This window comes from Panulirus ornatus, chromosome 66 (assembly GCF_036320965.1).
Source record: "Panulirus ornatus isolate Po-2019 chromosome 66, ASM3632096v1, whole genome shotgun sequence".
Lineage (NCBI taxonomy): Eukaryota > Metazoa > Arthropoda > Malacostraca > Decapoda > Palinuridae > Panulirus > Panulirus ornatus.
In genome coordinates this window covers 13175096-13202082 of record NC_092289.1, presented here as the reverse complement: position 1 = coordinate 13202082, position 26987 = coordinate 13175096, and the positions used below count along the sequence as shown (strand labels likewise).

General features: G+C 44.4%; 1 protein-coding gene across 1 annotated transcript in view; it reads right to left on the bottom strand.

The window, feature by feature from the left end:
• Positions 1–26987, bottom strand: part of LOC139746720 (aminopeptidase Ey-like) — a 42991-nt gene that overhangs the window by 6554 nt on the left and 9450 nt on the right. Inside the window, exons 2-12 of the mRNA XM_071658204.1 lie at positions 22722–22965; positions 21362–21682; positions 15833–16044; positions 14280–14435; positions 13773–13903; positions 12397–12571; positions 9948–10131; positions 9383–9539; positions 8994–9075; positions 5801–5984; positions 51–393 (exon numbers count right to left, since the gene is read on the bottom strand). Coding sequence (XP_071514305.1) covers positions 51–393; positions 5801–5984; positions 8994–9075; positions 9383–9539; positions 9948–10131; positions 12397–12571; positions 13773–13903; positions 14280–14435; positions 15833–16044; positions 21362–21682; positions 22722–22949 — 2173 coding nt within the window. The 5' untranslated portion in view covers positions 22950–22965. The remainder of the gene's footprint in view (positions 1–50; positions 394–5800; positions 5985–8993; positions 9076–9382; positions 9540–9947; positions 10132–12396; positions 12572–13772; positions 13904–14279; positions 14436–15832; positions 16045–21361; positions 21683–22721; positions 22966–26987) is intronic.

Sequence of the window (26987 nt, the reverse complement as noted above, 5' to 3'; positions counted from 1 at the left end):
ATGGGGGTTAGATAACATAGAAATTCAGGTACAGACGACTTCTCTCTCACCTGCCCGCGCCAAGTTGAAGGCATCATCGATGATCTGCGCTCGATTTAGCGCGTGGATGGGCGTGTGGTCCGCTAGGAGCTGCAGGATGAGGAGGTTCCAGTTGTGGTCGTCGTAGTTTACCCTGTAGTAGCCGCTCTGCTGCACGTTGAAGATGACCCACTGGTCCCGGCTCGGGAAGAAGGACATGTTGAGGTGCGTCTGAGAGTCAGACATCCACAGCCTGGCCTGAGTGTAGCCGAAGTTGGCGTTGTCTTGGTCAGTGTAAGTGAGAGGGACCCACCACCTGAGGGGGCTTTGGCGGCTCTTGCTCTGGTTGCCTTTCCTCGCCAACAGAAAGTGCTCCTGGAGGGATAACGAACGTCTGAATATATATATATATATATATATGTATATATATATATATATATATATATATATATATATATATATATATATATATATATATATATATATATATATATATATATAGTGAAATTGGAGAAAAATGTAGCTTAGACATTGAAGCTTATTGATACAGTGGTTAAATTGATGAGAACTGCTATTGACGTTTGTGTAAATAAATTATACATTTCCTTTTCCATAGCCAGAGGTTGAACCATTATGTGACATTCATTTTTTCATTCATTTCAAGCTAGAAGTTTCAGTTTTCTAAATTGTTTCTCACATTTTTCATATGTATATATATGTATGTGTGTGTGTGTGTATATGTGCGTATGTATGTGTATGTGTGTGTATGTGTATATGTATATATAGATGTATATTATCCCTGGGGATAGGGGTGAAAGAATACTTCCCACGTATTCCTCGCGTGTCGTAGAAAGCGACTAGAGGGGACGGGAGCGGGGGGGCCAGAAATCCTCCCCTCCTTGTATTAACTTTCTAAAATGGGAAACAGAAGAAGGAGTCACGCGGGGAGTGCTCATCCTCCTCGAAGGCTCAGAGTGGGGTGCCTAAATGTGTGTGGATGTAACCAAGATGTGAAAAAAGGAGAGATAGGTAGTATGTTTGAGGAAAGGAACCTGGATGTTTTGGCTCTGAGTGAAACGAAGCTCAAGGGTAAAGGGGAAGAGTGGTTTGGGAATGTCTGGGGAGTAAAGTCAGGGGTTAGTGAGAGGACAAGAGCAAGGGAAGGAGTAGCAATACTCCTGAAACAGGAGTTGTGGGAGTATGTGATAGAATGTAAGAAAGTAAATTCTCGATTAATATGGGTAAAACTAAAAGTTGATGGAGAGAGGTGGGTGATTATTGGTGCATATGCACCTGGGCATGAGAAGAAAGATCATGAGAGGCAAGTGTTTTGGGAGCAGCTGAATGAGTGTGTTAGTGGTTTTGATGCACGAGACCGGGTTATAGTGATGGGTGATTTGAATGCAAAGGTGAGTAATGTGGCAGTTGAGGGAATAATTGGTATACATGGGGTGTTCAGTGTTGTAAATGGAAATGGTGAAGAGCTTGTAGATTTATGTGCTGAAAAAGGACTGATGATTGGGAATACCTGGTTTAAAAAGCGAGATATACATAAGTATACTTATGTAAGTAGGAGAGATGGCCAGAGAGCGTTATTGGATTACGTGTTAATTGACAGGCGTGCGAAAGAGAGACTTTTGGATGTTAATGTGCTGAGAGGTGCAACTGGAGGGATGTCTGATCATTATCTTGTGGAGGCTAAGGTGAAGATTTGTATGGGTTTTCAGAAAAGAAGAGTGAATGTTGGGGTGAAGAGGGTGGTGAGAGTAAGTGAGCTTGGGAAGGAGACCTGTGTGAGGAAGTACCAGGAGAGACTGAGTACAGAATGGAAAAAGGTGAGAACAATGGAAGTAAGGGGAGTGGGGGAGGAATGGGATGTATTTAGGGAATCAGTGATGGATTGCGCAAAAGATGCTTGTGGCATGAGAAGAGTGGGAGGTGGGTTGATTAGAAAGGGTAGTGAGTGGTGGGATGAAGAAGTAAGAGTATTAGTGAAAGAGAAGAGAGAGGCATTTGGACGATTTTTGCAGGGAAAAAATGCAATTGAGTGGGAGATGTATAAAAGAAAGAGACAGGAGGTCAAGAGAAAGGTGCAAGAGGTGAAAAAAAGGGCAAATGAGAGTTAGGGTGAGAGAGTATCATTAAATTTTAGGGAGAATAAAAAGATGTTCTGGAAGGAGGTAAATAAAGTGCGTAAGACAAGGGAGCAAATGGGAACTTCAGTGAAGGGCGCAAATGGGGAGGTGAAAACAAGTAGTGGTGATGTGAGGAGATGGAGTGAGTATTTTGAAGGTTTGTTGAATGTGTTTGATGATAGAGTGGCAGATATAAGGTGTTCTGGTCGAGGTGGTGTGCAAAGTGAGAGGGTTAGGGAAAATGATTTGGTAAACGGAGAAGAGGTAGTGAAAGCTTTGCGGAAGATGAAAGCCGGCAAGGCAGCAGGTTTGGATGGTATTGCAGTGGAATTTATTAAAAAAGGGGGTGACTGTATTGTTGACTGGTTGGTAAGGTTATTTAATGTATGTATGACTCATGGTGAGGTGCCTGAGGATTGGCGGAATGCGTGCATAGTGCCATTGTACAAAGGCAAAGGGGATAAGAGTGAGTGCTCAAATTACAGAGGTATAAGTTTGTTGAGTATTCCTGGTAAATTATATGGGAGGGTATTGATTGAGAGGGTGAAGGCATGTACAGAGCATCAGATTGGGGAAGAGCAGTGTGGTTTCAGAAGTGGTAGAGGATGTGTGGATCAGGTGTTTGCTTTGAAGAATGTATGTGAGAAATAGTTAGAAAAGCAAATGGATTTGTATGTAGCATTTATGGATCTGGAGAAGGCATATGATAGAGTTGATAGAGATGCTCTGTTGAAGGTATTAAGAATATATGGTGTGGGAGGCAAGTTGTTAGAAGCAGTGAAAAGTTTTTATCGAGGATGTAAGGCATGTGTACGTGTAGGAAGAGAGGAAAGTGATTGGTTCTCAGTGAATGTAGGTTTGCGGCAGGGGTGTGTGATGTCTCCATGGTTGTTTAATTTGTTTATGGATGGGGTTGTTAGGGAGGTGAATGCAAGAGTTTTGGAAAGAGGGGCAAGTATGAAGTCTGTTGGGGATGAGAGAGCTTGGGAAGTGAGTCAGTTGTTGTTCGCTGATGATACAGCGCTGGTGGCTGATTCATGTGAGAAACTGCAGAAGCTGGTGACTGAGTTTGGTAAAGTGTGTGGAAGAAGAAAGTTAAGAGTAAATGTGAATAAGAGCAAGGTTATTAGGTACAGTAGGGTTGAGGGTCAAGTCAATTGGGAGGTGAGTTTGAATGGAGAAAAACTGGAGGAAGTGAAGTGTTTTAGATATCTGGGAGTGGATCTGGCAGCGGATGGAACCATGGAAGCGGAAGTGGATCATAGGGTGGGGGAGGGGGCGAAAATTCTGGGGGCCTTGAAGAATGTGTGGAAGTCGAGAACATTATCTCGGAAAGCAAAAATGGGTATGTTTGAAGGAATAGTGGTTCCAACAATGTTGTATGGTTGCGAGGCGTGGGCTATGGATAGAGTTGTGCGGAGGAGGATGGATGTGCTGGAAATGAGATGTTTGAGGACAATGTGTGGTGTGAGGTGGTTTGATCGAGTGAGTAACGTAAGGGTAAGAGAGATGTGTGGAAATAAAAAGAGCGTGGTTGAGAGAGCAGAAGAGGGTGTTTTGAAGTGGTTTGGGCACATGGAGAGAATGAGTGAGGAAAGATTGACCAAGAGGATATATGTGTCGGAGGTGGAGGGAACGAGGAGAAGAGGGAGACCAAATTGGAGGTGGAAAGATGGAGTGAAAAAGATTTTGTGTGATCGGGGCCTGAACATGCAGGAGGGTGAAAGGAGGGCAAGGAATAGAGTGAATTGGAGCGATGTGGTATACCGGGGTTGACGTGCTGTCAGTAGATTGAATCAAGGCATGTGAAGCGTCTGGGGTAAACCATGGAAAGCTGTGTAGGTATGTATATTTGCGTGTGTGGACGTATGTATATACATGTGTATGGGGGGGGGGGGTTGGGCCATTTCTTTCGTCTGTTTCCTTGCGCTACCTCGCAAACGCGGGAGACAGCGACAAAGTATAATAAATATAAATAAATAAATAAATATATATATATATATATATATATATATATATATATATATATATATATATATATATATATATATACATATATGTATATATGGTGGCTGATTCGGGTGAGAAACTGCAGAAGCTAATGGCTGAGATTGGCAAAGTGTGTGAAAGAAGAAAGCTGCGAGTAAATGTGAATATGAGCAAGGCTATTAGGTACAGGAGAGTTGAGGGACAAGTCAATTGGGACGTAAAATTGAACGGACAAAAACTGGAGGAAGTGAAGTGTTTTAGATATCTGGGAGTGGATTTGGCAGCGGATGGAACCATGGAAGCGGAAGTGAGTCACAGGGTGGGGGAGGGGGTGAAGGTTCTGGGAGCGTTGAAAAATGTATGGAAGGCGAGAACATTATCTCGGAGAGCAAAAATGGGCATGTTTGAAGGAATAGTGGTTCCAACAATGTTATATGGTTGCGAGGCTTGAACTATAGATAGAGTTGTAGGGAGGAGGGTGGATGTGCTGGAAATGAGATGTTTGAGGACAATATGTAGTGTGAAGTGGTTTGATCGAGTAAGTAATGAAAGGGTAATAAAAAGAGTGTGATTGAGAGAGCAGAAGAGGGTGTTTTGAGATGGTTTGGTCACATGGAGAGAATGAGTGAGGAAAGATTGACAAAAAGGATACATGTGTCAGAGGCGGAGGAAACAGGGAGAAGTGGGAGACCAAATTGGAGGTGGAAAGATGGAGTGAAAAAGATTTGAGCGATCGGGGCCTGAACATGCAGGAGGGTGAAAAGCGTGCAAGGAATAGAGTGAATTGGAACGATGTGGTATACCGGGGTCGACGTGCTGTCAATGGATTGAACCAGGGCATGTGAAGCGCTTGGAGTAAACCATTGAAAGTCTTGCGGGGCCTGGATGAGGAAAGGGAGCTGTTGTTTCGGTGCATTATACATGACAGCTAGAGAGTGAGTGTGAACGAATGTGGCCTTTGTTGTCTTTTCCTAGTGCTACCTCGCGCACATGCTGGGGGAGGGGGTTGTCATTTCATGTGTGGCGGGGTGGCGGCGGGAATGAATAAGGGCAGACAGTATGGGTTATGTCCATGTGTATATATGTATGTGTCTGTATATATCTATCTATCTATCTATCTATCTATCTATATATATATATATATATATATATATATATATATATATATATATATATATATATATATACGTTGAGATGTATAGGTATGTATATATGCGTGTGTGTACGTGTATGTTTATACATGTGTATGTGGGTGGATTGGGCCATTCTTTCGTCTGTTTCCTTGCGCCACCTCGCTAACGCAGGAGACAGCGACAAAGTGTAATAAGTAGATAAAATATATATATACATTCGTCTGATATTCTTTGGAAAAAGCGAAATGGTCTGATGGATTGGCATCTACTGCACCTTTAATGTGGTGGGAATCAACAGACGTTAGACATTCACGTCTATGTATATCGTCTACTATCATAAGCACACGTGTAAACTGAAAGTTCACTACGGATCATAATGATCTCGACAAACTTCACACAAAAGTTTCTAATCACGAAACGTCTCGTAATTTATCCTTTCGACTGAAGTTTGACTATGGGTTGCAGTGCCTCGTACCCTCCCCTGGTCATGAGTGTGTGCTGTGAGGGACCAGTAGCCAGCCTTACCTGTGTGACTGAAGCTGTAGTACCGGCCTGGTCTCGCACCACCTTGATGACCGGGTAGCCCATCTGCAGCGTCCAGGTGTCCATCACCATCTTAACTGTGATGTCCAGAGGCAGCGTCTGGTCCTCGTGGGCCGCCGCCGTCAGGAACTTCCACAGGTCGTCCTGCTCAGCGTTGTTGAACTGCCTGGTGACCCAAAAGACACTTCCATTACCTTGCTCATCGTCAACATTCCGATAAGGGATGATAGTAGAATGAAGTGACCATCAAATGTACCAGCAATAGAATTATAAATAGTAATTATCCTTTAGTTGCAGACAGATCGAAGCTGATTATTACAATTATAAAGTGTAATTATCCTTCAGTTACAGACAGATCGAAGCTGATTATTACAATTATAAAGTGTAATTATCCTTCAGTTGCAGACAGATCGAAGCTGATTATTACAATTATAAAGTGTAATTATCCTTCAGTTGCAGACAGATCGAAGCTGATTATTACAATTATAAAGTGTAATTATCCTTCAGTTGCAGACAGATCGAAGCTGATTATTACAATTTTAAAGTGTAATTATCCTTCAGTTACAGACAGATCGAAGCTGATTATTACAATTATAAAGTGTAATTATCCTTCAGTTACAGACAGATCGAAGCTGATTATTACAATTTTAAAGAGTAATTATCCTTCAGTTGCAGACAGATCGAAGCTGATTATTACAATTATAAAGAGTATTTATCCTTCAGTTGCAGACAGATCGAAGCTGATTATTACACTCGACATGGGACAGGGTTAAACGCGAGTGATACGGGAGATGAGGTAGGTTGTGAGAGCTGGGGAGGCTGAGCACCACACAAACTCATACTTACGGAGGAGATTTCAGAAGAGAGTTCGTTTTCTTTACAGAGCACGACAGTCAGGTCGTATCAGGAGGTAGGTTGGGTTGGGGGTGGCGGGAAACGAAAGAAGGAATAGGAGGTTCAGGCTGAGGGCATGACGAGGGAGTCATCATAGGAAGGGAATATCTATGTCATTTGAAACACACCCAACCTGGTGGCGTCCTCTGAGCAGCACTCGGCTTGGCTGTGGATAACATGAGGTAAAAAGGACGTTTTCTTGCTAATGTTAGCTTCACTAACGAACGTATTTGGGGGGACAAGAGTAGATGTTGCATCCTCCTCCTTGGTCAAGTGTTGAGGAGTGAGGGAGGTGAGAGACGGGACTAAGTTGGCACTGTAGAGGCGGTTATTGTAAACAATGTCCACCGGCCATGATGCTGCAGATGCGGGAACAGTAGCAGAAGAGGTCTAACTGGAACAGGTCTAACTGGAACAGGTCTAACTGGAAAGGTCTAACTGGAAAGGTCTAACTGGAAGAGGTCCAACTGGAAGAGGTCCAACTGGAAGAGGTCTAAGTGGAAGAGGTGTCATAGTCATAGAAAAGGTCCAACTGGAAGAAGTCTAACTGGAAAAAATCTAACTGGATAATTCTAGCTGGAAAGGTCTGAATGGATGGGGCCTAAGTGGAATAAGTTTAACTGAATGAGGTGTAACCGGAAAAGGTCTAACTGGAAGAGGTCTAACTGGAATAGGTCTAACTGGAAGAGGCCTAACTGGAAAACTTCTAAGTGGAAGGAGTCTAACTGGAAAGGGTCTTTCCAGAAGAGGTCTAACTGGAATAGTTCTAACTGGAAGAAGCGTAACTGGAAAATATCTGACTGGGAGAGACTTGACTGGATTTCGTTGATACAATAAAGCAATTAGTAGATTTCCATTTCGTTATAATCAACAACTTGATTCATAAACTGATGCAACGAAGGTCGTGGTCAAAACGAACTTTAGGTGAATGTTCTGATGTGTCGGTGGTATGGGAGGGTGTGGAAGGAGGCAGAATCAACAGGACCTCATTCCCGAAGGAGTGGCATCATGGAAGTGGGAGGGAGATGGGCTGGATAGCAGGTTCTGGTCTTCAAGGGAATGACAGTGTGGGAGTGGCAGAAGGGCAGTGTTAACAGGCTCCGACCCCATGGGATACGTCGGGTCATTTACGTCAAATTTTACTCCAGGGAGTAAGGGATAGCCAGTCTTCGCATGGACCTCTCGGCTGTAATTGGAAGCAGCTGCCACAATCCATCACGACGAAAGAAAAGGAAAATAATATAAACGGCTGAAAGTGAACTGAGAATGTACAGTCATTCCAACACAGGTGTCCTTTACGGCCGGACTGAAATTCTAAGGAAAATAGAAATAAAGCAAGTAAATGTGACAAATCACAAGGCAAGATTTTCATCTGGAACCAGTTGAGGGAAATATCTATTTTCACTCGAAGACCTACTTGTGACCTACCATACAGGGGGATGTGACACTACAAGAGGAAGCGAAGGAGAAAGTACAGCACACGAATGTGTATTGCAATGGCTGTGAAATGATATACAAGGAACTGGGACATTATGGCTAACTTAGTGTTCCTGTAAGATCCCCTTCAGAGGATTAAGATACATACGTAGCATCTGAGGTTTAAGAGCACGGCCATAACTGTATAAATGTGAACATTAAAGTGAGGAAACAGTTTATGCAAACGTAAGGGAGAGGCGGGGGGACAGGTGCAGGAGAAATCAAAGCTGAAAGACGTACTCAGAGTAGAGTGGAAGGGAAGGTATATGTAAGGGCGAGGTATATGTGAAGGGTGTGTTTGGATGTGAGAATTGCCGTGATTGAAGTATATGAAAGAGACACTGCACTGGACAACTTAGTTGCACAGTAAATCACCCTGTGTTGGATGCAGTGAGGTAAATGATTCATTTCCAACGTATCAGATGGGGCGCCTTTAAGGTAAGGTAGATAGAGTAAACGTCCGGGGCCTCGTACATCACGAGGGGCCAAAAAATCTTTTGAGATTTGGATATTTGAATCAATTTTTCATCTGAATTTCTATCAGTATTGTATTAGGATACTTTCATTACTGTGTCGTGGGAAGAGCAAAGTGAAATGAAAATCGAAAATCTTCGACGGAAAGATCATGAAGATTAAGCTTCTAAGGGTGTCCCAAAAGGGCGCCCCTAATTATGCCCTAAGGCCACCTCTTGGAGAGGATAACTCACTGCCAATATAGAAGTCTGGTAGGGTGAAGGAGGAGGCAGGGGTATCAACAACATAGAAGTTTGGTGAGGTGAAGTAGGGGGAGGGACGTATTACTCACAGGGCGATGAGGTAGTTCCTGAGGCCTTTCCTGAAGGTGGCTTCCGTCAGAAAGTGGTACATCATGCGGATGATTGAGGCACCTGTCGAGGAAAACAAACCCTGGTGTAGACCCAGTGTCTGAGGGGTCCAGATTACTTTGAAATATCATGAGGGGCACTCTGATCCCACTGAAGCTTTTGAGGTTATGCTCAGGTTAGAGAACTCGGTGGCTCACAACATAATTATCAGACTTCTTTGCAATAAGGAGAGTTCCAGGAGAGTTCTTATTACCTATAATCGTTACTCGTTTCTTTTTTTCTTTTTTCTTAATACATAATGCAATGTAGGACGTCGAGGAGGCGGGAGAAGGGTGGCGAAGGAGGGGTGACTCTTGCAGAAGACACTTACCCTTGCCATAGGTTATGCGGTCGAAGATCTGTTTGATGTCATCGGGATGTTCAACAGGGATACTGATGGGGTGGGATGACTCCAGACCATCGGGGGTAAAGACATTCTGCAGGTCCATCACCACAAACTGCTCCATGACCTTCCACGTTGGTTCAGCCTGGAACGTATAGAACAAGAGACCTGCTGTTATCTTAATCACCCTCCACTAAGCCTGGCCTGGAAGATATGGAGCAAGAGACCTGTTATCTTGATCATCTTTCACTCAGCCTGGCCTGGAAGGTATAGAACAAGAGACGTGTTTTCTTAATCATCTTCCAGTCAGTTTGGCATGGAAAGTATAGAACAAGAGACCCCGTTATCTTAATCATATTCCAGTTAGCCTGGCCTGGAAGGTATAGAACAAAAAGATCTGGTGTTATCTTAATCGCCTTCCATTCAGCCTGGCCTGGAAGGTATGGAGCAAAAGACCTGTTATCTTAACCATCTTCTAGTCAGCCTGGCTGAGAGCAAGATATATTTTTCCATCCCCAGTTGTAAACTTCTCCAAAGCCCATTGGTGACTTACGTGGTCCAGGGCGAGGTACTCCATGAAGGAGGCGAAGCCCTCGTTGAGCCAGAGGTCCGACCACCACCGCGGGGTGACCAGGTTGCCAAACCACTGGTGCGCCAGCTCGTGGGATAAGAAGAAGCCCACTCTCTGCTTATTGGCCGCCGCCGACACCCCTTCTTCGTACAGGAGGAGACTCTCTCTGTTGTAACGACCCCCCCCAAACCCATAGGAAGAGAGCGTTAGTGCTGAGCACGACGGTACGAGCCTTGGGCAAGACGATACGACCCCCTGAACACGATGATAGGACTCTTGGGTTAAGATATCATTGTGCCCTTGAAGTGTCAGGTCAGAGATTATTCCATCATACCCTAAGGGTTGGACCGTCGTGCTCAAGGACCGTAAGGTTGTGAGTGGGAGACTGTCTCACACTGCAAACTCACCTCCACATACGTCACTATTTTCACATCAAAAGGTTTGTCTGGAGAGTATGATATTAGATGGATGTATGTCTGGGGAGTGTGGTATCAGACGGGTGTACGTCTGGGGAGTGTGGTATTAGACGGGTGTATGTCTGGGGAGTGTGGTATCAGACGGGTGTATGTCTGGGGAATGTGGTATCAGTCTGGGGAGTGTGGTATCAGACGGGTGTATGTCTGGGGAGTGTGGTATCAGACGAGTGTATGTCTGGGGAGTGTGGCATCAGACGGGTGTATGTCTGGGGAGTGTGGTATCAGACGGGTGTATGTCTGGAGAGTATGCTATCAGACGGGTGTATGTCTGGGGAGTGTGGTATCAGACGGGTGTATGTCTGGGGAATGTGGTATCAGTCTGGGGAGTGTGGTATCAGACGGGTGTATGTCTGGGGAGTGTGGTATCAGACGGGTGTATGTCTGGGGAGTGTGGTATCAGACGGGTGTATGTCTGATCGGTTTTATGGTGCTTGCCTGGATATTTCAATGTGTATATGTTTTGTTAATGTCGTTGTTGAGGGGAAATGGCGGTGATCAGTGAGTCAAGGTTGTTGAAGAGTGAGGAAAGATTATGCTATCCACCTTCTACTTGGGCTCTGATGGTTTGGTACGCAGTGATTTCTGTGGGAGGGGTCCAGTGCTGAGTGCCGAGCATGCTGAGGTGATGTTACGGTGGGAGGATCTACATCACATTGTATAGGTGTTGGGTATTGTGGTCGCTAGACAGCCAGTGATTAGTTCGGGGTGTTCTAAGTTATATAGTTGGTTAGTTAGAATTCTGAGGGTGCTGGGTATCGTATCCGATGCCTAGAATTATCGATGTTTCGTTCTCTCGTAGTGAGTGTCCATACAAGGTAACGAGAGGAGATGAATTCTTGCTTGTTGTGGGGATGTAGACATCCTATTCTGGGTGAGCCATCCAGGTTTAGAGATTCTGTTATATATATATATATATATATATATATATATATATATATATATATATATATATATATATATATATATATATATATATTTTTTTTTTTTTTTTTTTTTTTTTTTTTTTTTCTGTCTCCCGCGTTTGCGAGGTAGCGCAAGGAAACAGACGAAAGAAATGGCCCAACCCACCCCCATACACATGTATATACATACGTCCACACACGCAAATATACATACCTACACAGCTTTCCATGGTTTACCCCAGACGCTTCACATGCCCTGATTCAACCCACTGACAGCACGTCAACCCCGGTATACCACATCGATCCAATTCACTCTATTCCTTGCCCTCCTTTCACCCTCATGGAAGTAAGGGGAGTGGGGGAGGAATGGGATGTTTTTAGGAAATCAGTGATGGATTGCGCAAAAGATGCTTGTGGCTTGAGAAGAGTGGGAGGTGGGTTAATTAGAAAGGGTAGTGAGTGGTGGGATGAAGAAGTAAGATTATTAGTGAAAGAGAAGAGAGAGGCATTTGGACGATTTTTGCAGGGAAAAAATGCAATTGAGTGGGAGATGTATAAAAGAAAGAGACAGGAGGTCAAGAGAAAGGTGCAAGAGGTGAAAAAGAGGGCAAATGAGAGTTGGGGTGAGAGAGTATCATTAAATTTTAGGGAGAATAAAAAGATGTTCTGGAAGGAGGTAAATGAAGTGCGTAAGACAAGGGAGCAAATGGGAAGTTCAGTGAAGGGCGCAAATGGGGAGGTGATATATATATATATATATATATATATATATATATATATATATATATATCGTCGTTCTTCAAACGTATCTAAAGCTGATAATGCATCAATTTCATTATAACTGTCCCTGAAGCTTCAACGTCATGTAGCTCACACATACAGAAAGAAAATCATCTCCAAATAGAGCATCAGTACTGCACTTAATGGCATTGAACCCTACCACCCACCTGTAGTGACGGACTTTACAGTCAGCGACAAATGAAGGCCAAGCATTGAATCTCATCCCATTCATCACTAGAGGAAATAAGATATACAAAGAGCAACACATCTGACCCGTAGGTGATGAGTCCCCAGTTCTCCATGCCTCCGATGGACTCAGGGACGGCGATGGAGTCCAGCTTGGGCAGCGGGAAGGGAATGCCGAAGTAGTACTCGTAGAAGACGAGCATCTCTGGTCCTATCTCGAGGGAGTAGTTGGCCTGGCCGATGGCTTCCTCGCGAGCCCACACTGGAGGAGGGGTGAGGGAAGGCTTAGAAACACCATGTCTGCGAGATGTTCAACTCTGCTCTTAAGATGAATGATGAAATATATGGGTTATGATCTGATAAGGATCACACACACACACACACACACACACACACACACACACACACACACACTGTCAGAGCATCGGTCGCTTAAACACCATGACAGTGACACAGTCTCCGACCCTCCGACGAGTGACCTAGTGAACCAGCGACTCAGGAACCCGAGTGTTTTAGAGGGTCAGAGGTTCGGTCGCCTAGTGCAAACATCATGATACCTCCAGATACCAGCACCGTGTCACCCCTGTCACTGAGACCTCCTCCCACCCAGTGTACACTGATCAGTGCTCGTGCAGAGATAAGTATAGTCCCGCACCTACTGCTATAGTGAATGTCATAAACACACAACTAAGCAAACAGTTATGCAGTATGTCAGCTACAATGATAATATAAATCAACCAACGTAAATGTATCTATTCACTTAATGTTCACCATTAATACATAATGTATGTCAAACTCAAGATCATTACGACTCAGGAATGTGTCACTATTCATCACCTTAACTAATCATATCCAAATGTGTGATGTTTACATCATAGACTTTGTAAAACATCTTGTATGTTTGCCACCTTGACTATGTACATGTGCGTCACTCGCGTGCTGATCGAAAGCGTAGGAGTATCCAGCCCCACCTTTGGTCATATGCTCTTTTGTTACTAATTAAGTTTTGCAATATCTCAACTGTATATCTTCAGCCGTAGGGCTGCCTCGGCTCAATTAAACTTTATCTAGTCATCTATCGTTACACTAACATATGAGTCAGCATGGGCCAGGCCCGGGGTGTTACCGATGAGGGTTCGAAACTTGAGCATGGCGGATGGTCCACACCCAACCAAGGCACTGATCCTCCCCTGTGGGCTGAGTCGATGAATGAGTTCCTGGCTTAGGCCACGGTGTGTGTGTGTGTGTGTGTGTGTGTGTGTGTGTGTGTGTGTGTACGTATAAATAGATAGGAATGAAAACATAATAAGGACACACAAAGGTTGAGAAACGAGTAGAACTCTCTCCCAACCTCACACAAATGGCAATCATGCCCTCTTGACATCCACCCAGTCAATAACCCACCTCACTCACACTCCAGCAGTCACCCACCAGCAGTGATCATGACAACGTCTGCAACTTACCCCTATAAAGCACATGGTCGATGGCTGTGGAGTTGACGTGGGTGAAGTCTGAGACGACGAAGGCGACCAGGTAGGTTGACATGGGGACGCTAGTGTAGTAGTGGTCCCACATCCACCCCTTTTGCCCCTCCCTGCCCGGAGAAATGACACCACGTCACCAACACCTTCACCTCAACTCTGTATTCTGTCTCAACAATTCATTATCCTATTTTCACACTCATCTTTGTATATGTATTTTCTATTATGAAGTTTTGCGTTAGTGTTCCTTTATAAAGAACTTCATATAGAACAAAATCTAACCTCTGATTTGATTTTCCTAGTGTAACCGAGGCACAGGCGACTTCAGACACCTATAGATCATTAGGTCTAACCTAACGAGGCTGTTTGTGATAGTGGGAGAGAACAGACCCTCACAGATCAGTGTGGTAGGAGTAGAAATGAATACGGATCTTAAATATATCTAATACAACCTTGGAGACTCCATTATGGAGAGAGAAAATGTCTTACACTGGAAGGGATTCCATTATGGGCATGTTGGAGATGGACGACATGTTCTCCTCCCTGGCGAGGTAGATCTCAAACGTGGCTTTCAGACCGGGTTCGTCAAAACAGGGGAAGGCGCGACGAGCGGCTGTCGCTTGGAAGATTGTCATGGCTGCCCACCTGCAACACGACACAAAAGAACATTAAGTATCCTACCTACTCCACAACGAGCAGGAAACATACCAGGTTCTACACACACAAGGAAGGGCAGGAGGAAATACATGAAACACTGGAATATAAGCGACAACACCAAAAGGTGTTTCTTATACGGTAACACCAGGACGCAACACCTGACATCACAAGAGGAGTATCTAACAAGAACACTTTATGAGAATAACATCAGCAGGTTTTTCCTTAACGTCAGCAGGTTTCTCCTTAACATCAGCAGGTCTTTCCTTAACACCAGCAGGATTTTCCTTTATAAGACAACACCTGACACTGGGTTCATGTAGATGGCGTTGTCTGGGTTGTCACCATAATAACGCAGGGAATATCAGTAAATATATTCTCCGTCGTAAGTGAACAAAGTATTTGTCACGAGGTGTACCGCCACTGACTACCACCAGAGGGTTTGGAAGACCTCTGTCTCGGAGTTTTGAGTTGTAACGCCACTGACTGTCACCAGAGGGTGGGGTGTTAATCTGGGGTTTGGAAGACCTCTGTCTCGGAGTTTTGAGTTGGAACGCCACTGACTGCCACCAGAGCGTGGGGTGTTGGTCTGGGGTTCGGAAGACCTCTGTCTCGGAGCTTTGTGTGCGCTGGTGGATTTATTGGCTGTCACTACATAGTGGTCACTGAGACAAAAGAACTATAGTGTAGTCGTTAAGCACGCCTCAGCTACACATACTTGGTGAAGAGATTCGAAAAAATGGATCTTATCATGTCTTGTGAGTCGTGGGGGTTCGGGGGTCACAGACTCGAAGCCTTTGAGATACATTCCTCTGTGATGTCATTTTCGAAAGATTATGAACGGATTGATAATTCAGGTTCAAAATAACAATCATGGCTTCTCATGTATGATTTTGACTATGAGAATTGCTCAAAATATCTTATTGTCATTCGAAATGGGGAAGATTTCAGTACGTGTTCTGTGTGTTCTGGTATACGACTATTTACTATTAAAGATGGACGAAGTCTATCTTTTATCGCCGCAATCAACATATCAGCAGATGATTCACCTAGTAATAACATTCATCTCTCGTTATCTCCTCTGATCAGTTTTCAATTGGTGATCATTTACACAGTCAAACAACCAATTTACACTGTGGTAATTCGCGCCTACCTTTCGATTCATCTTCATCCAGTGTCCATTTACAACAGTAAATCAAGCAATTTACATCATAAATACTACACACCTCTCGTTACCACCCCAGACCAGTCTTCAACCAGCGATCATTTAAACGACAACGCAAGCGATTTACACCTTGAGTAACAGAGCACCTCCCGATTACCAGTAACTGAATTTACAGCAGTAAATCAAGCAATTTACATCATGGATCACACACACACACACACACCTCTCGATGCCGGCCACGTCCCTGTAGCTGAGCTTGAAGAAGCCGTTGAGGTGATCGTTCAGGTGAGCCACGAACTCCATCGAGAGAATGTAGTTCTTGCCCGGCTGCAGCGGCTGGGCCAGGCCCGCCACGTAGAACTGCCTCTCTGGGTCGTAGGCGTGGCTGGTGACGGCCACTGTGCGCTCGCCAGGGTGCTGGTCCTTCGACGACACCTGACGGAGGAGGAGGGAGGAGGAGGAGCAACATATTGTGTGTGAAGCAGGGAGAAAGGAACATGAGGAAGGGATATTGAGAGATTTCTTTTTTTTATCATATTTTCTATTTTAGATTTCTTATAGACATTGAAATACACACACACACACACACACACACACACATACACACACACACACACACACACATCATATAAGACATATATATATCTGTATTATCATCTCCGTCCCCCATATACCATAACTGTCAACTGAGACCTGTTGCCTGGTCGTCTTGGAGTCGGCTATGTATCTGTCCGGCAGCGGCAAAATACCCCACCTCCCACCCCGTGCACAACGCCACCCTCCCCTCCAAGCATCCCGGAGACCAGCGTTACAACAGCCGTTGTCGGGTCGGCCTTAATCTATCCAGCCTAGAAAAGAGAAAGGTTAAAAGGCGCGGTAAAACAGGTATTCTTAGAATGATCACAAGGGTTTCCAAAGACTCGATCCGAGGACCTACGCGAGACTACATCAGTCTGTATCCGTCCGTAGATGTAGGTATGTGTATAGACTCGCAAACCCTGTGTTGTACCTCGATGGTTGTAGTTCATGAACGACTGACGTTATTGAGGTTCATGAACGACTGACGTTATTGAGGTTCATGAACGACTGACGTTACTGAGGTTCATGAACGACCGGCGTTATTGAGGTTCATGAACGACCGGCGTTATTGAGGTTCATGAACGACCGGCGTTATTGAGGTTCATGAACGACCGGCGTTATTGAGGTTCATGAACGACCGGCGTTATTGAGGTTCATGAACGACTGGCGTTATTGAGGTTCATGAACGACCCGCGTTATTGGTGCCTCTACAGTTAAGAAAAGAAGAAGAAGAAGAAGAAGAAGAAGAAGAAGAAGAAGAAGGAGAAGAAGAACAAGAATAAGGAGGAGAGGAGATAAGAAAAAGAAGAGAAAGAAGAAGAAGAAGAAGAAGACGAAGAAGAAGAAGAAGAAGAAGAAGAAGAAGAAGAAGAAGGTGGAGGAGGAGGAGAAGAAGAAGAAGAAGAAGAAGAAGAAGAAGAAGAAGAAGAAGAAGAAGAAGAAGAATGATGATAAGAAGAAGGGGTAGGCAGCTCTGTTTCTGATATCTTCCACACAGAACCTCGGAAGGACCCAGTGATCAGCTACTGTTTGTGTTTGTACACCTGTGTATATATAACCGACCTCTGCCATATCAAGGACATTGCTCTTGTTTGTTGATTAACCTTTCTATTGAGCTCCCTATGACGTGTACTTTAACCTTTATCTACCAGTCAAATACGTGCCAAAAGGACTGATATCATGAAGTTTCAATGTCTTACAGGGTAAGAACCATTAACATCATTAAGTGTCTTACAAGATACGTACCATTAAGGTTAAAATCATTAAGTGTCTTACAAGATACGTACCATTAAGATTAACATCATTGAATGTCTTACAGGATACGCGCCATTAAGATCTACATCATTAAGTGTCTTACAGGATACGTACCATTATGATTAACATCATTAAGTGTCTTACAGGATACGCGCCATTAAGATCTACATCATTAAGTGTCTTACAGGATACGTACCATTATGATTAACATCATTAAGTGTCTTACATGATACGTACCATTAAGATTAACATCATTAAATGTCTCACAGGATACGTACCATTAAGATTAACATCATCAAATGTCTTACAGGATACGTACCATTAAGATTTACATCATTAACTGTCTTGCAGGATACGTACCATTAAGATTTACATCATTGTCTTACAGGATACGTACCATTAAGATTAACATCATTAAGTGTCTTACAGGATACGTGCCATTAAGATTAACATCATCTAGTGTCTCACACGGTCGACGCCATTACGACCAACACCATTTCAAATCAAGTTTCCGCCACCACTCCGACACACGAGTGAGTCTGGTCACTAGAGGGCTTCCTCAAGCATGACACGAGGGTTAGGACCTTGTTCTACACAGTAAGCTGCAACGTGGCTCAAAACTCGCTTATTTTTCTTTTTTTTTTGTCCCACTCTCTAAAGTTGATAAGTAAACAGGTCACCATCATGTTTTTGTCTCTTTTCTTTGGACAGGATTTTTTTTCACCATGGTTTATTTTTTTTTTCTTTTTTTACAGGATGTTCTTTTATCACCATATTTTTCTCTTTTTTTTTGGGCAAGATATATTTTTTCACCAATTTTTTCTCCTTTTTTGACCGGATAATTTCTTTTTTTCTCAAAGCCAGGGACCTTAGAGTCCCTCTCTCTCCCTTGATCATAAGGGAGAGAGGGAAAGACCTGTATTTCTGTGTCTTTGACTGATAGATAGATAGATAGATAGATAGAGATAGATAGATAACGTTTATAAGCGGATATAAAGAGATAAACATGTCCGTAGAGAGATATTCAGTATGTATGGATACATGAGAGATCTACTTACAAATAACTGCAGTATTACTGTTGTACACTTTTTCATCCACTCCCTCCTCATCTTGCATCGTCCACACCCACCCAGACTAACTCCACTACTCTCCACAGAGTTCCACTTGCCTGGCCTTCACTCTCCTGGCCTTCTCGAACCGTTGCGAATCTCACTTATATATTTCTTCGCTTCTCATTCTGTCCATGACAGTTAATCTTGTTGATACATACATCCCTGACATAGCTCAAGTCGCCAATACTCGTACCTTAGACTGGACCGCCTCGTTCCACTTCCACAACTCACACTGCCTCTGACGTCAGTGATGTCAGAATTATACTGTATCATAAGCATGTTGTTGTATCTTTTTCTTTTTCACTTCCACCCTCAGAATCCAGCCACTAATGACACACTTCCACCCTTTTTCCTTATGTTATTTATCCTCTAATGTCGACTGCCGTGGTACCATATTGTTAGCAACTATTCAAATCCTCCTACTTCCATCAGCACTTCATTTCTTGTTATTGCAATTCAATTCACCCGGTTTCCCTCTTTTTCATCTATTTTGCCATATCCTTTCGAAAACTCATTACCTCACTTCCTCCCCTTCCCTCCCTTACTTTCCCTTGTGTTCGTTGTCCTCAAACAGCACACCATCATCTGCGTGCCAGTGAACCTCCAGACCCAACCGTTTGATAGTACACAGTTCCTTCACAACGTCCCGCCGCTTTTCACTTGGTTTATCACACCTGTCAGGATACAGCAGTGACAAAGCTACGGAGACATCACACACCCTTGTCGGGCACCACACACCTATCGTACAACTTTTCCTCTTTCCTCTCCATTGATCGTCCTAGCAACTCACCTCCCGCGCAATGAATGCCCACCCTCACCCTCAGTAGCCTAGGTGTCCTACTCCGTCACATGCCAAACAATGTCACTCAAGTAAACCTCAATTGTTTGCTGGTAAATGTAATTATTTTCAAGATAATTTATGATTTTCTTTTGATATGTAAAGGCACATAAGGATCCTGTCTACAGCTGCTACATTAGCAACGACTGCGAGTTAAAGTGTCAGAGTTAGTGAAGGGTTAAGAGAAAGATTTGGTGGAGAACGTATACTTGTCTCAAGTCAATAACCCGCGTGCCTCAGCCCTTGCGACAGCTTGTTCAAGCGAGGATATCGATCGCAAGCTTTCATGCATATACTGACTAGAACGTATGTTGACTCCTACCAACATAGGGACGACGGACGAAGGAATGACTGGGAAATCAGTAAAGGTCCGAGACCCTAGTAGACTAGGACGGTGCTAACACGGTTGATATAACTGACATAAACCGTAGCTACGTACAAAATACCTACAGCAGGTTCGTCAGTAGCGATGGGTCGGGACAGCCAGGTTATAAGCCTGATCCAGAGGCTTCACTGGCTCAGTGGTGCCGGCACAATGCGCCTGTTGGTGGTGGGGGTCGGTGTTGAAGACCGAGTTGGGAGAGGGGCGGTTGTTTAACATTTATCAGGTCAATTCAATGTTGCGTTTGTTAAGAGGTGGGAGCGGCCTTGTGTGTAGAGGTTGCTAAAGTATGAGCGTTTTGTGTGTGTGTGTGTGTGTGTGTGTGGTTTCAGTTCCACTATATTTGTTTTGACGGTGCGGGTGACCAAGTAGGTGAGGAGTGGTTAAGGATGGAGCGGATGATTTCTTTGAAAAGCATGTCGTATGGGGTTCTATTTCTTGTCTGAAACTGGTGCCAGTCATTGTTCTGAAGGCATCTAGTTTATCTGTGGTTTGTGTGATGACATTTTTATCGTGGGAAGTAAACGTGTGCGTTTCATGTGATGCCTAGAAGAGGCCGGTGTTTGGTTGAGTGGGAGCGATTGGCCATTCAAGATGACAGGAGGGTGCAGGTTGGGTTCGTGTACACCTGCCGGTACAAAGAGTGGCTGAAGACTTACGTGGAAATGTGGGTAATATGTTCAGGTTGCGACACTGTCCCAGTAGTGCAATGGAGTACTGTATATTTGCTGCTGTATCTGTGTTCTCAGGGTGCTGTGATGCGATTGCAAGGTCTCCTGCATATGAGAGAACCCTGTCACTGCGATGTGCAAGAAGTAATGGGAGGTCGTGTAGAAAGAGGCTGAAGCGTGTTGGAGAAAACACTGTTCCTTGGGGAACTCCACTGTAGAGTTTAAGAGGGTTTTAAAGGTGAAGTTTTTCTGACAGACTAGACCAGCTATGGAAATAACCAACGACTTTCCGTCACTGTTATGGAGGATAGCGTCAAGCATCTTCTGTGTGAGGGTGTGGTCGAGGGAGAGTGTCAAAAGCTTTGTTGATATCCACTGTCACTAACACTGTTCAGGAGGGGAATAGTGGTGGTATGGAGGTGAAGTGGCCGGGTCTAAAGTGGATCAGATTTTCAGAATTTGGATACTAAATACACACACACACACACACACACACACACACACACACACGCATACACATATGGGCCTCCTTGGTGTGGTGATTAGCGTTACTGACCATGAGTCTGCACGGCCCAGCCCTGGATTGGATCCTGAGTATGAGAGGCGGCCTACACCCTACCAAGGTGTACATCCTCCCCTCGTAGCTGATCGATAAATGGGTACCTGGCTTAGGCTGGTGTGTGTGTGTGTGTGTGTGTGTGCATAGGAGTAAACACATGGTACACATTACTGGTTAAGAGACGAGGCAACAAGAGTGTAAAAAGAAAAATGAAAGACTCTCTTCCCACAACACACACGTAATCACACAAGAGAATTCAGAGCAGAAGGACACTTCCTGTGCCGAGGCTCTGGCCACACACCCAAGCACGTCCGGTCCCCGTGACTACAAGAGTAATCATGCGTCCTCATTACTCACCTTCACGGTCTCGTTCTTGGTCAGGATGCTGTCAATGTGGAGGGTGATGTTGGAGGTCGCCTCCAGGACCTCCATCTCCACCTCCACGTAGCCCACGATGCTCGAGTTGCCATTGACGAAGGGCTGGAGCTTGATGACGTAGTGGAGCGGCTTCAGGGCTCGGGGTAAGCGAACGTTTGGCCTCTCCTTGGGTGCCACGGTTGTGGTTGAGGATGCGACAGGTGTTGCAGCCGTGGCCACAATAGCAACTGGAGGCTCTCTGAGGGGAGCGACTGAGGTCGTGCCAATGATAGGTGAAGATTCAGGTGTATCCTTTGCGTTCTGTGGCAAGAAGAGAGTGTTTGCAGTTCGTGGAAACACGAGAAACAAGTTAGAAAATAATCATTGTCTCGAATTCTCTTCTTCGTCTCTAGACTTCTGTCAACCTATCATATGCATTTTAAAGTCAGGCGCAGTCTTTCTTTTTATATATATAAAGTCAGGTTATCTTTAAGCTTGGGGTCAGTCACGGAGATCATCAAACCTTAAACGGGCACTCCACTGAGCACGACAGGACGACCTTCGAACTAAGACGGAACGACATTTGAACACGACAGGACGACACGTCTCTAAAACCTTTAGGTATGATAACTTTGCCCTTAACCTGTTGTCCCTTCAAGGGACACCGTAACATCATAAGGTACGTGATCAGACATTTGTTTTCTCAGGGTCTTACACACTCTTACTGTGAGGAGTTAAGGAAAATGTTTTAGCAGATGAAGCCGACTCATTCCAAGCCACATACACTGGCACTTCCTATGATAAAAAGTTACGAATACTTCTCCAAAGTCTACACTGTTCTCCTCCGTCGTTGTAAACAACAAGGGAGTGATATTACCACAATGCTGAGGATAAAGGTTGAGCTCTCTCTCTCTCTCTCTCTCTCTCTCTCTCTCTCTCTCTCTCTCTCTCTCCCTCTCTCTCTCTCTGAGCAGCTCGAACAGGACATCATAACAACCTTGAGGATTGGATCTCGTCCGTGACATATGTCGTAGGGGTAAGCAGTGCAACAAGTGCCTGCAGATCACAGACGAGCAAGTGACGTGAGGTGGATGTCCCACCTTACAGCGGCCTTCATGTGCACTTTTTGTGTTAGTTGTGATGCCATTCCAGTATATGGAATTAAAGATGGCTAGTGGGCCATGAGTGACACGGACCATCCCTAAAGTCTGGGTTACTTAAAGAAAAATAACACTCTGGTTACTGTATCAAAAGTAAGACCTCAGTTCTAAACTAAATCATGATTTTAATGTACTGAACGAAGCAGTGGGAGGCAACACCCAGTCAGCTGACACTATATATACCTGTAGGAGGAACTCACCGTGGTAGGGGCCGAGCTGAGGTTATCATGGCGGGTTTCCCTGACCTGCGGGACAAAGTAGTAGACCAGAACGCCCGTAGCCACTAGGGCGCTGAGGAAGAGGATGGCCAAGAGGGCTGCTACGCCCTTGGTAACATAGCAGCCGCCTTGTCTGCCGAAGGTCACGACGTTGGACGACTCAGTGCCCTCCTTGGGCATCCCATCGGTGCCTGCGCTCGCCTCCCCCATGACGCTGTGCACTCACCTGTAGGTGGAAGACTCTGAAGATTAGTTATTAACGTGAGGGAACAAGAGAAACCTGGATAGCCTTGATGGCGTATGGCGTAAAGGTGTATGCTGCCTTCTAGAACAGTTCATTGGACTGGAAAGTCGGGACACACTAGCATAAAAGCTGCTGCATGGATCTGAAGATGTCATGGCATGACAGTCACATACATTTAATGGTGCTTGAAGTTTTTACAGGAAAAAACAGGACCCAAAACACACGTCTTGTTAGTATCACACACTTGCCTTCCACCTTAGTTTAATATATTCAGTGGATTACATCACCCTTGATATGATCTATACCACGTCCTTCGCGAGGAAGGTTGCACGAAACTTACCAGCCTGAGTATGAAGCCAGCGCTTCAGTGTCTGTCTATCTTTACTCCTATGACCCACGTGGGTGTCTTTTCTCTCTGCCACACCTTACCCTTGATCTGGCTGGCTTTCATGCATCACAAAGCACAATGGGTCGGTCGCAGCGCTGTGGTAATATACGGTGCTGTCACTATAGTGTCGTATTTGAGGACCAAGAGACGTAAGGTTTAAGCCAGAGACACTGACGATCGTCGTATATCCAGGAGAGAGAGGGAAGAGAAATGACCAAGACACGAAGGGAAAGGAGACATTACGCACGCCTTGAGGGGGAAAGTCATGGAACGGGTAAAAAGAGAGAGTGAACCTGTCTTTGTTTACGTACCAACGACCGTCCCAGCTGTGGTACCCGTGCCACTCATGGTGCCACAAGCGGTACACCAGAGCCGTCATGATGGTACGTTGTGTCTGAAGGTCCAAACGTTAAGACAGAGAAGATGAATATATGTTGATGATGGTACGCGGTGTCTGAAGGTCCAAACATTAAGTAAGAAGATGAATATATGTTGATGATGATGAATGTTCCTTTTTTTTTTTAATGTATTGAGTAACATCCAAAGCACAAGATTCAATTGAAGTTTAAAGTATCTTAAAATCTGGTTTCAGACGTAAGGTGGGATAAGGAATGAAACAGGTCAGTGATACGTGACAGTAGAAAAGTTTCGAACCATTGAACCACTGTTTCGCTTCATCAACTCCCGGTGACAACTGCGAAAATTATTTCTCAAATCAATATCTGACCAAACGCATATGAAACGTCAGTTTTGATAATACTTGACCTCTTATCTTCAGATTACTCCAACTATCCTGGGTGATGATGGTGACTACAATCTTTTCAAACAACTCAGACCACCATTCAAAACATCTTAGACTCGTTTCTTATCTTCAGAGTCTTCATCGAACTAGTTTTTCTCTTACGTTAGCTTGAAGCAATTTTTAAGCGACCATGGAATTCAAACGCATTGAACACTAGTGTACAAATCTACTTCAAGGTGTTATACAGTAGTTTAAGAGCACTTGAAGCGTCAGGCTCATTGCTCAGTTGTCATGTTTACCTCCGCAGAAAAATAAATTCAAATACTTCTGTAAACGTGAAGAGGAAAGATTGAGGAACATAATTCATCCTGTAGTTCTGCTGTTACTCATTTTATTTCAGCCTTCCAATGTTGATTATAACATTCCTCTGTTAATCTATACTATACCTCTGTTGATAATACTATACCTCCGTTAATGATACTATACCTCTGTTGATTATACTATACCTCTGTTAATTACACTATACCTCTGTTGATTATACCATACCTCTGTTAATGATACTATACCTCTGTTGATTATACTATACCTCTGTTAATTATACTATACCTCTGTTGATTATACCCTCTGTTAATGATACTATACCTCTGTTGATTATACCATACCTCTGTTAATCATACTATACCTCTGTTGATTATACCTTACCTTTGTTAATGATACTATACTTCTGTTGATTATAACATAATTCTGTTAATTACAATACACCTCTGCTAATCATGATATAACTCTGTTAGTCCTAATGTACTTCGGAACATACGAAGAAATACGAGGGTGGAAACACGAGATCCTGGACCAAGACATCACTTGTAAGGTGGCCATCGAGGAAACGTGCTTTTGAAGCGATCACTGTAACTTAGTAGTGCAGCTACGGTGATGTGCAGGATGTTGATATAGTTCGTACAGACGTCTATGTATGAGAGAGAGAGAGAGAGAGAGAGAGAGAGAGAGAGAGAGAGAGAGAGAGAGAGAGAGAGAGAGAGAGAGAGAGAGAGAGAGAGAGAGAGAGAGAGAGAGAGAGAGAGAGATTACTGTTTGTGTGCTACGGGGAGAAGAGAGTTTTACACCCGTGTTGACCCCAACCCCTTCCTGTCCCTTAACCATGTGTGTACGTGTACGTACCCCGTAAACCTTATACTCTTCTGTATATATACGCGCACACCCGCTTCCTGCCTCATCCTACGCCAGGTACCCATCTATCGACCAGCCACGATAGGGGTGAGGATGAACAGCTAGGTTGGCTGGTGGGCCGACTACCGCATCCGGGACTTGAACTTGGGCGGGCCCATGCATGAATCATGGTCAGCCACGCTAATCCACTTCACCACGGTGTGTGTGTGTGTGTGTGTGGGTAAAGTTCAAGAGAATGGACACAAAGGGAAATGATGAATAACTGGGGAGTATGAGAGAATGAGTAGCTGCTTGTGCAGTGTGGGATGCGTTGAGTCACGTCGGCTTCAAACCAGAAGGAACACCTCAGTGCTATTTTGAGACACCTTCAACGAGATTTTGCTTATAAGCACGGCATGCGCGTAGCGCTCACCACACACGTCTGGCCTGATGAAGAGCACAGTTTGTTTCTGCATGTTACATAACAGTCTGGAGTTTATCTGCCGCTGTCGTCAAACATTTATCCAGTTTTCTTTTTAAAAATGTGTCACACACACGAGTCTTATTTCCTCCATAGAACGCTGAGCAGTTCTTTCTATATTTCTATTTCGCTTTGCAGCCTCTCGTACATCATTGTTAGGCATCCTCAAGCTATATCTAGAGATTTGCAAAGTAATATCGTAATTTGCTCAGACGCTCTGGACGTCCGAGAATGTTTCCTGCCGAAGCACAAACTATCGTTTATCTTTCCCTCCTTCTTTCCAGTCTGTAAAGGTCGAGCTGAGTCTATCTTTTTTTCTTCACCTCTCTCCTCTCTCTCCTCTCTCTCTCTCTCTCTCTCTCTCTCTCTCTCTCTCTCTCCTGCCTCTCTCTCTCTCTCTCTCTCTCTCTCTCTCTCTCTCTCTCTCTCTCTCTCCTGCCTCTCATGATAGTTCAAACGTTGTAGACCCTGGACGTGTCTCTGAAGCATTTCTCATTTCTCTAGAACCTGTTTTACTTCCTCCCTGCCCGCCCGCCCGCCCGCCCGCCCGCTTGGTGACGATGTGACACAGCAGCAGAGACAGCGTCTCCTATCCATACTTTTTGTGGAGACGATGAGGACTTTGTCTTCCTCATTTACCTTCCTGTCGATGTGAAAGTTCTCGTTATCATTACGTGGCTGGATGGCTCTGTCGGGTGAGTGTGTTTATCAAATTCACGTCTCTTGCATATGCTTCCTTATACATCTTTGATCTTCGCTTCTCTTCGTATATCTTATTCCTGTTGGGCCATCCGCAGGGCATCGGTAACATAGCCTCAATCCCTCGATGACTGTTTTGCTCAGAGATACGTTAATTTGATGTCCACCAGTCGTATATTTACGTTCGGGTCTTTTCTGCATTTCTCGTTTTCTTTCGCCTTCTTCTGATCCTGCGATAGCACCGACTCTGGCGTCATCTGCAGAACATCTGGCTGGGTATTTCCTTCGCCCACTTGCCAGTCCGTGGCTCAAGTCGTTATTACGGAGAGCAATTTTCCTCTCGTGCTGTTTCTTGTGGTACCGGTCGTAGGACAATGCCCCTCCTCCTCCTCCTCCTCCTCTTCTCCTTGGTCTTCTTTCACGTTCTCGGTGGACTAAAACCCTCCAGTCCATTCCTTTTCTTCGCCTCTTGATAATTTCTTTCCTTACTTGCTCTTCCAAACCTCAGCATTTTTCTAGGTTAATCTAAT